The 10,827-nt window shown below is 39.1% G+C and overlaps 1 protein-coding gene across 4 annotated transcripts in view; it reads left to right on the forward strand.

Annotated features, from left to right (window-relative positions):
* The window catches only part of FGF13 (fibroblast growth factor 13), a 584,235-nt gene extending 578,452 nt beyond the window's left edge, over positions 1-5,783 (forward strand). For all 4 annotated transcript variants that reach the window (XM_055122524.1, XM_055122523.1, XM_055122522.1 and 1 more), the window contains 2 exons: positions 2,360-2,558; positions 4,397-5,783. In XM_055122524.1, the coding sequence (XP_054978499.1) occupies positions 2,360-2,558; positions 4,397-4,533 (336 nt within the window). In that variant the 3' untranslated portion in view covers positions 4,534-5,783. The remainder of the gene's footprint in view (positions 1-2,359; positions 2,559-4,396) is intronic.
* Positions 5,784-10,827: the final 5,044 nt, after the last annotated feature.

The following is a 10,827-nucleotide window of genomic DNA, read 5'->3' on the forward strand; positions in this document are numbered from 1 at the left end:
CAAAAGCTCCTGGAAAACAGAATGGTTTTAATTTTTAAAACTCTGTTTAATTTTTTTTTTGCGCCACACCTGGTGGTGCTTGGGGGACATTATAGGATTCTGGGGATCAAAGCTGGATTGACCACGTGCAAGGCAATTGCCCTACCCAATACACTATTACCTCAGTCCCCAAAAAACTAATTTGCAGAGACAATTCTGTTAATATGAGACCACATGGGAGGCTATTACATACCAGTAAAAGTGTTCTGTGCAAGTACAAAGTATAGCACTGGCAATGATAGTGGAAGGTAAAGAGCATGCTCATGAACTTCAGGGTCCTCTATAATACTAAGTGGGAGCACTTGAAAATTGGTGAGCTCTGATCTATTGGCATAAGGAGACAGGACACAGTAATAGAGATCTGAAGAACTGTGGCTCTAGGCTTTATCTATTTTTCTTAGCCCATTTGGGTGAGGGGTTGAATTTCTATCCATCCTTCGAGACTCACCTAAAATAACACTCTCTGTGAAGCCTGCCTGCCTTCAATTTCCAAGCAAAATTCTCATTTGGATTGTGTGTTGTTTGATTTTTGTTTATTTTTTGGACCACACCTGGTGGTCCCATGCAGGGGTCTACTCATAGTTCAGGGGCCTCTCCCAGTGGTGCTCAGGGGAATATGTGGCGCCGGAGATTTAGTATGGGTTCCTTCATGCAAAGCCTACATTCACCCTTGTGAGACAGCTATCCTGCTCCATTTTACTGATAGTTTCTTTCACCATGAGCATTTTAATTTGAAGTAGTTCAGGTTGTTTATTTTGCCTTTGGTTTTCATTGTTGTTGGCCTTGACTCCCCAAAGATATCATTGAAACCAAAATCGGGTTTTGGCTTATCTTTTCCTCTATGCATTTTATCGTTTCAGGTTTTATGAATTTTATAGCTCCAGATGATTAAAAATATCCAAGTTTTAAATCCAATATGCATTAATTTTTGTATTTGGGGGGAATTGCAGCTTCACAAGAATGTTTTGTTCCTCTTTGCTGAAGTGACTGAGAGTGCTTCAGATCCTGTCATTTAGATAATGTATATTGCTTAGGATGATATCACTTATGAAAATGAAGGAAGGTAGGACTCTAGAGCCATAGTTCAGAAGAACAGGTTTCCAGGATGCTTGCAATAGCAAGTGTCAGAACGTTTTAAAGTGATTTCATCCATATCCATTCCCCAGAATATCTCAGCAAACTGAAAAAAACTATTATCTTCCTTAGTGCCACTGTCACATGCCAACAAGTGTCTTCCGCATTGGTTTCCACTCCATGTAAACCCTCTGCTGTTGCATGGAAAGCTTAAGAGATTAAAACCTGTTCTTCATTTCACTTTGCTTACAAATGGCCATTTTTGATAGCTGTTCTTTATACCTACATGCACGCATACAAAACACTTGGAAGGCTCTATTTTATTTCATTCTTGAAGCATGTGTTGAGTCAGGAAGCACTCCTTTGTCTGGGCAAGTCCAAACAAAACACTGCCAGTGTGTTGCAGAAAATCACATTCCGTTCACTGGGCTGCTGTGTCATTTCTGTTTTTCATTTCTAACTTATTGTAAATTCCTTGCTTTTATATTGTTTTGCTTGCAAATGTTACTAGAAGGCAAGGGTGAGGTAAAGATTTTTTGTTTTGTTTTGTTTAGGGCCACTCCTGATGGTGCTCAGGGTTTACTCCTGACTCTATGCTCAGGAATTACTCCTGATAGGCTCAGGGGACCATATGCTATATGGGGCCTCAAGTCTTAGCCTGCTATAACCCCCAAAGAGTTTTTTAAAATTAGAGTCCAATGATTAAAAAAAACTCAATTTAGTTTACCAAAAAGTAGCCTTTATTGTAGCATCCCCTTAGAATTTCTGGTAGCTAGATTTTTAATACTAAACTATGGATGTCAGTTATGGGAAGTTGACATTTATGGTAAATAGAAACTGGGCATCTATGAAAAAAGTACAGCTACTTCTTTTAACTAAGTTTATAACCTATATTTAATGTGAAGGGAACAAATTCATGTGAAGTTTTACTCATGTCTTCAATCTCCACCTCTTTTACTTGTCCACTGTATTATATTTCCATGACTGGTTTTAACTTTTCTACTACTTCAAAAAGCTAATCATTTGTTGTCAGAACCATCACTTTGGGTATTTTTTTCCCTAAAACTTCAGTGAAATGTTTTATACAGCTTGGGTTTCCAATGATAATAGTTCATGCCATTAAGATAGAAAACTTGCCATTACAACCTTCAGCAGTGTCCTAACTGCTGAAGGACAATCTCACATGGTTTGCTATGAAATCCATAGCTGTAAATATTGATCTTTTGTTTATTTGCTTTTCTTCCAGGAACATTTCACACCTGAGTGCAAATTCAAAGAATCAGTGTTTGAGAATTATTATGTGACATATTCGTCAATGATATACCGTCAGCAGCAGTCAGGCCGAGGGTGGTATCTAGGTCTGAACAAAGAAGGAGAGATCATGAAAGGAAACCACGTGAAGAAGAATAAGCCTGCAGCCCACTTTCTGCCCAAGCCACTAAAAGGTAAGCTTGATACTTTAGGTGAGATGACTTAAATGAGCAGTGGTGTTTAAATCAACCTTTACCATGCTTTGGAAGAGTGGAATGGAATCTTTCACATTAAAGCATTGATATAAAAAGTTAGCAACATTTTACAGTCCTCAAAAAACATGCAAGCATTGGGAATAGCACCTAATATCCTGATTTTAACATTCCATTAGTACCTTCAAACACAGCAGCACCTTAGATGCAAGTAGCTTAAATGCTAATTCAGCGACGCCAGTAACACCAATTATACCAAAATGGTCCCTGGACAGTAATACAGAGCTAAAATGTATACATACTTGACACTTCTCAGAAAGCTTTTGGAATTCTTTAAGCGGGCCCAGTGATATCGTCCACAAAATTTTTATTGATAGTTTTGTTCTCCAGGCTGGAGCGATAGCACAGCGGGTAGGGTGTTTGCCTTGCACATGGCTGACCCGGGTTCGATTCCTCCACCCCTCTCGGAGAGCTTGGCAAGCTACCAAGAGTATCTTGCCTGCAGGGCAGAGCCTGGCAAGCTACCCGTGGTGTATTCAATATGCCAAAAACATTAACAAAAATCTCACAATGGAGATATTACTGGTGCCCATTCTAGCAAATCCATGAGCAATGGAATGACAGTGATACAGTGATAGTTTTGTTCTCCACCCATTACCAACAAACTAGCAGCAGATTTGAGAGTATGGAAGATAGGAAAGGACAGATAGCCTATTTTTTGAAGTTAAATGGAGGAATGATAATAAGATACGAAGAATTATAATGAATAAAATTTAATAATAGATTTTTTAAAAGAAGATCAGGATGTTAAACGTAGTGAGAATTGGTAGGAAAGGGGTAGAAATGCAAAGAAAGAATAAGTTGTTCAAGAGTTGACCCACCCGGGATCAAAATGTAGGCTTAGAGATCTATTGCCCAATCAAATCTGTATAACCCTGATTTAAAGTGTATTTTCTGAAGCTTGACAACTTCTGTTTAAATCTCAGCATGACTCATTACTAACTTGATGGTCTTGGGAAGAATAATTATGTGTGCTTCAAGTTCCCGATCTGTAAACCAGGCATAATTGCACCTACTTCACAGGATTCTTACTCGCATTAAATGAGATCATGCCTGTGAAGCGTGTAAAACACTACCTAGCCTGTATTATGTGTTCCATAGTATAATCTTATACTGCTCTTGACTGCACTATACAACATAGTATTTACCATTGGTTACATAAAGAAGTGTGTTAACAGATTCTTGAGTTTCATTAAAGCATATGAATTACTATTCATTCATATTAAAATGAATTAAAAATTTAAAAACTTAAAAATGCCTTTAACTTTTAATAAGTGCTTTGCCAGTGTGTTGCAGGTAATATTTAAACGTTTGTGAGGCTTAGTAAACACATCTACCATTAGTCCTAATGCAGTGTTTCTCAACTTTTGTTGACCAGGGCCCTTTACCAATCCCATTTCCTTCCTGTGGGCCCCTGACTTACTGGTTGCCCCTCTAGTCTCTTGCCATCAGCACCCCCCTCATTTATGTGATTTTCACCTGGGTTTCCTTGGAATACCGTGGGATCACACAGGGAATGATACGTCCCCCAGTTGAGAAATGTTGCTCTAGTCTATATACAAGCAGTGGAAGTTTAGCAAGAGAATTTTTTGCATACTACTGTACCAAGATGGGCTTGGGCTTTATCTCATCTAGTTCACACTCAGTTGAAGCATAGTTTTGTGGGTCTGGCTGAAATTCTAGTAACCAGAATAAAAGTTGAGGGCCAGCATGGTGTGCCCATTCAAACGCTTTTTACACCATCTTTTGTGCTTTTGCAGTGGCTATGTACAAGGAGCCGTCACTGCACGATCTTACCGAGTTCTCCCGATCTGGAAGCGGAACCCCAACCAAGAGCAGAAGTGTCTCCGGCGTGCTGAACGGAGGCAAATCCATGAGTCACAATGAATCAACGTAGCCAGTGAGGGCAAAACAAGGGCTCTGTAACAGAACCTTACCTCCAGGTGCTGTTGAATTCTTCAGCAGTCCTTCACCCAAAAGTTCAAATTTTTCAACGACATTTACCAAATAGGCAGAATTCACTATTCTCTCTGCCTTTCTTTAAAACCTTCTTATGATCTAAAGCCCCATGATTTAGATTGAGCTTGTGCAAAAGATTGCCAAGTATTATCAAATAACTAAATCTGGGAGAAAGACTGCTCAATTTTCTCATGATCTCACTCTTGTTTGGGGGATGACAAACCAAAAGTATTTCACAGCACCCACTAATGCTGATAAAAAATTGCTCTCTAAACCAAGAAAAATGAAAAGACCACAACTGCTCTTCATAAACAAAAAGAAAACAAAAATAAATGCTTAAATGTTTTGTGGAGGCAAAAATATTATGTGAACTGTGTTGTTTTCTTGGCTTAATGTTTTCTATCTACGCTTGACTCAGATGTAATCTTTACTTTGGTGTAGTGCAAATTTATGGTTTTTGGAAACTCAGTGGTTTACTATTTGACTCTGTGTCATTTAATTGAAATCAACCAAATTCAGGGTTGAATCTGAATTGGCATCTCAGGCTCAAGGTAACCGTGTTCTTATGCTTTTATCAGTAATTTTGTTTTAGCTTTGTAGTATTCTGGTCGAGTTCTTGTGCTGTACATTGTATGTAGAAATTGAGTTCTATTGTCAACCCCAGTGAGTAAAGACTACTTACATATATTTATCCTGAAGTGTAGATTTCTCTTAATTCCATTTGTGTTATCATGTTACACTGTTGTGGCTTCTCGCATAAAGACAGGAACTGTGGAACTGTGATGTCTCTCGTGTTGTTAAAATAAGAAGTGTTTTATCTGTATACGTATGAGTCCTCCTGTTATTGTATTTGACACATGAATATTGTGTACAAGGAAATGTTAAGACTGGTTACCCCTAAACAACATATACTTATACTTGCTTCTGGAAAAGTGTTTAAGACTTAGCTAGGTTTCCATTTAGATCTTCATATCTGTTGCATGGAAGAAAGTTGGAATCTTGGCATAGAGTTGCATGATATGTAAGATTTTGTGCATTAATAATTGTTAAAATCTGTGATCCCAAAGTGGACATAGCATGTACAGGCAGTTTTCTGTCCTGTGCACAAAAAATGTTTAAAAAAGTTGTTTAATATTTGTTGTTGTATACACAAATACGCACCGAATAAACTCTTTATATTCATTCAAAGAAAAATCATTGATGTGTATTTATTGAATATCTATTTCATGGCATTAACTGTTGTAGAAACAAGAGTTAAAAAAAATGCATTAAGTGCAATAGGTCACTTCCCCTCTGATATTCTACAGCCTAGAGATTCATATTAACATGAATACTGTTGGTGGTATAGAATGTGTTTCCTTTTCTTTTTTATATTTGGACCACACCCAGGGGGGGCTTGGAGATGCTCTCAGTACTGTGTCCAAATCTTTCTGGGTGGTGCTCAGGGAACTTTGGGTGCTGGGAATTAAGCCCAGGCTTCCTGCATGCAAAGAATCCTCTCAGCCCATTGAGCTATCTATCTCTCTGACCCACAAAAGGAATGTTCTTTAAAGTGTATTAAACACATTAGCTATTGCAGATTGGAGCAGCTACTCTCCTTCCCTTTCGGTAAAGGAATTCCACAAACAAGACCTGTGTTCTAGTATTCTCTCTGCTATTCAGACTGTCATTAATGCTGTTTTCATTTCTTATTAGATAAAAGATGCAGGCACAACTAATTATACAGAGTAGCACTGCCGCACTGCCGTAGCACTGTTGTCCCATTTTTCATCGATTTGCTCGAGTGGGCACCAGTAATTTCTCCACCGTGAGACATGCTGTTACTGTTTTTGGCATATCATATATGCCATGGTTAGCTTGCCAGGCTCTGCCGTGCAGGCGGGATACTCTGGGTAGCTTGTTGGGCTCTCCAAGAGGGATGAAGGAATCGAACACAAGTCGGCCATGTAAAAGGCAAACGCCCTACCCACTGTGCTGTCGCTTCAGTCAAATACACAGAGTATGCCCATCTAATCCAAATAAATATCGAAATGTCCTATTTCTGGGATTAATGGAAATTGTTATTGTCTATGATTTTTTGCTCCTCCAAGTTTCCATGACAGACAATTAAGCTTCTGGTATAGCTAGAAGATAAAGAAAGGCAAGAACTAAGGAGTAGGGAAAATAACGAAATAACAACTGGCAGTTGCTTTTCAAGGCATGAATCAAATAAAGTTACTGGGGGCCCAAACTGGATGCTTTTTGCAAGGAAGAAGGTTGCCTATTCTTTAAAATGTTTGAACCGGATGCTGCTGTAGCTTCTAGCCCAGCCTAGCCAAGTCCCCTTGTGATTCCTTCTGTTTTTATAAATTATTATTATTGTATCACCATGAGATACAGTTACAAAGATTTCATGATTGAGTTTCATTCATACAATGACGGAACACCCATCCCTCCACTGGTGCACATTTTTTTCACCATCAATGTTCCCAGTATCCCTCCCGCCATTACCACCCCACCCGACCCCTTACCTCTATGGCAGACACTTTCCTTCTTACTCTCTCTCACTACATTACATTCATTATGGTTTGCAATACAGATACTGAGAGACCATCATGTTTGGTCCTTTGTCTACTTTAAGCACACGTCTCCCATTTGAGCCATCCAACCATTATTGACTTAGTGAACCCTTCTCTATCACAATTGCCTCCTCCGACAGCTCCTGAGGCAGGCTTCCAACCATGGACCAGTCGTTCTGATCCTTGATTCTCCTGTCTTGGGTGTCAGTCCCACACTATGCTATTTTATATTTCACAAATGAGTGCAATCATTCCTTCTTAGTCCTTCAAATGAGTCTAGTGATTCCTTTTTAAAGTCTTTCTTTCAATCTCATTCTACCTGAGCTCTAAAGTCTATCAGAGGTGAGGTTGCCTACCTAGCTTGGCACTTAGGAGTCTAAGTACAATATAGGATGAGTATAAATGCATTCAACTCCTGTCCTTCTTAAGTCTCACAGTTTTTCCAAGAAGAGTAAAATTGGTACATTGTGTCCTGATTTTATTTTTTATTTAAAAAAATTCCAGGCTGCAGAGATAATACAGGAGTTAGGACGCTTGCCTTTACATGTGGATAATCCCAGTTCAATTCTCAGCACTGTATATGATCCTCTCAGTTCCTCCAGGAAGGATTCCTGAACAGAGAGCTAGGAATAAATCCTGAGCACTGTCAGGTGAGACAAAAAATTAAAAGTAAGCAAACAATAAATCCCTCCATACTTCCCACCCTTCTCTTTTTAGGCAACAAAGTTTGCTTATCCATAGCCAGTGATCTATTTTTAGTTTGTTTTGTCTGTTCATGTATTTTATTTCCTCACATCGCACTTCATGTAAGGAATTAAACATGAATGAAATCATGCAGTACTTGTCTTTCCTCTGACTTATGATGCTGAATATAATTCCCTCAGTTCCTTCCATTTTTATGCAAATGACAAGATTTTATCCTTATAGCTGAATAATACTACACTATGTAAAAATGTGCAGTGTATTTTTATCTAATTGTCCTTTTGCTCTGAGTCCCATGAGATTTGGTCATTGACTATTTGGGCTGCTGCTTTTACCTTTTCTTTTCTCAGTAATAGCATAGGTCTTCTGGTAATAAGCAAAGAAGTGTAATGGTGTCTCAGGGATGCTTGGCATAAATAAGAAGGTGAAAATGCTGGGAAGAACACATTACTTCAGCATAGCCTGAAGTTATTTCTAACAGACTGTGGTGGTTTTTTTAAAAAATAATTTTTATGTTAAAAACTGTGATTTACAGAATTATTGATAGTTGATAATTAGGTCCCTCTCAGATAGCCCAGCAAGCTACCAAGAGTATCCCACCCACACGGCAGAGCCTGACAAGCTACCCCGTGGCGTATTCGATATGCCAAAAACAGTAACAATAAATCTCACAATGGAGACGTTACTGGTGCCCACTCAAGCAAATTGATGAATAACAGGACAACAATGCTACAGGTAATTAGGCATATATTTCAATACCAATCCTACTGCCAGTGTCAAGTCCCCTTCACTAGTGTTCTCATACTCTTCCCACCCCCAAACTCCCCACCCCACCCCCTGCCTGCCATCTTGACAAGCACATTACAAAGTTCTGTGGTGCCAACTTAAATCTCATGTTTTCAGTATTGCTGAGTCTGTGCTTTGGATATATAACTATGCCACCCTCTCACATCCCCAGTATGGCCAAAGCCCCAAGCCCAGTACCCCCATTACTACCCTTATTATCTTCCTTCCTCCTTGATTTCTTTCATTCTCTGTCTTTCTTTTCCCTAAACTTTGGAGCCAGAAATAATTTTGGTATCTCCCCTTTATGACATTTACTGATCCAGTTATTCTATATATCATGGGTAAGTGAAATCACTTTGTATTTTTCTTTCTTCTGCTGGCTCACTTCATTCAATATGATATGTTCCAGTTCCAACCAGGTTGCAGCAAATTACATGATGTTCTTATGCCTTACAGCTGCATAGTATCCCATTGTACACATATACCACATCTTCCTAATGATTCATCTGTCTTTGGGCACCTAGGTTTATTGCATATCTTATCTATTGCACTAAGTGCTGCAATGAACAAAAGTGTGCATATGTCCTTTGAATGTTTTTATGATAGATGATCAAAAGTGGAATCGCTGGTGACTTGGAAGCTCAACTTTTAAATATACTGAGGACTCTCCATATTGTTTTCCACCAGGGTTGAACTAGACAACATTCCAACATTAGTGGATGAGTATTCCCTTTTCAGAACAATGTGGTGTCTAAATAAAGCGATACTTAGGGCTCAAAGAGATAGCTCGACAAACTGGGGCATAGACTTGCATGTAAAAGCCTTAGGCCATTTCCTGGCAACTTATGGTCCCCAACACACTGCCAAGAGTATCTCTGAAGCAGAAGACGCTCTGTAGAAGCAGAAATGCCCCCTCAAAATTAAAAACCACAAAAATCCTCAATAGGTCAATAGTTAAATAGTATTTCCCCAAAAGCTCCAAAAGATGTGGATAATTCCACAATATATCACTTTTAACTCATTTTATATAAATAATAGCCCTGCCATGTGCTTGATGAAAGATAAAATATGCTGGGCCTGAGATAATACAGCAGGTAAGTTCTTGCCTTTCATGCAGCAAATCCAGGTTCTGTATTGCATACGGTTCTCTGAGCACTGCCAGGAGTGATCTCTGAGTGCAGAAACAGGAGTAAGACCTGAAATCTGCTGATGGTGACAGGTGGGGAAGGAGGGAAGAAGGAGTGAGGAAAAGAGGTAGGAAGGAAGGCAGGGAGGGAGGAGGGAGGGAAGGGGAAAGCAGGGAGGGGATGGGAAAGGAAAGGGAAAGGAAGGAAAGAAGGAAATAATATTTTTTGAAAACATGAAAAAGCCTATAGGTACTTAGAGAATAGCTTTAGATGATGGCTTATTAGATTGTTCAACTGATTCAATCAGAGGTAGGTACAAACTTATGGTTTATACCATGTTGCCAGGTAATATGTAGGCTTCTGGTCTGTGGAACCACAATTTGAGAATTTGGCATATTCTTTTCCCTTATGTGGAATTGTATGGTAATACAAATATTGTAAATATTATCACATGACAGTCTAGAAATCACTTTTTGTAAGGAAATACACAACACCTTGGACTTGGGTTCAAAGTCAGATTACCAAGTAGCAGGAGAAGACATGGTGGGGCGAGAGTGAAGGGGGATGATGAGTTGGACTTGAAGACACTGTTGGACTTGTAAAGACATTGGTGAATATATTGGACACTTTTGTGGGGTAGGGGTGGGGTGCAGTAGCTAAATCAATACCATAAATGCTATCATAATTATAATGATTTTCCCTAAACTTGTAATTTTTACAGACACTTGTTGGTATTGGGAATGTGACTCAAGTGTACAGTTCAGTGCTCCAAGCATGAGACCCTGGATTTTTTTTTATTGAATCACCATGTGGAAAGTTACAAAGCTTTCAGGCTTAAGTCTCAGTCACACAATGCTCGAACACCCATCCCTTCACCAGTGCACTTATTCCACCACCAAGAACCACAGTAAACCTCCCCACCAGCCCCCACTCCCCCACTCCGCCTGTGTAGCTGATAAATTTCATTTTACTTTCTCTTTACTTTGATTACATTCAATATTTCAACAAAAAACTCACTATTATTGTTTGGAGTTTACCCCCGCTAAAGTCAGACCTGCT

The sequence above is a fragment of the Sorex araneus genome, chromosome X (genome assembly GCF_027595985.1).
Source record: "Sorex araneus isolate mSorAra2 chromosome X, mSorAra2.pri, whole genome shotgun sequence".
Classification (NCBI taxonomy): domain Eukaryota; kingdom Metazoa; phylum Chordata; class Mammalia; order Eulipotyphla; family Soricidae; genus Sorex; species Sorex araneus.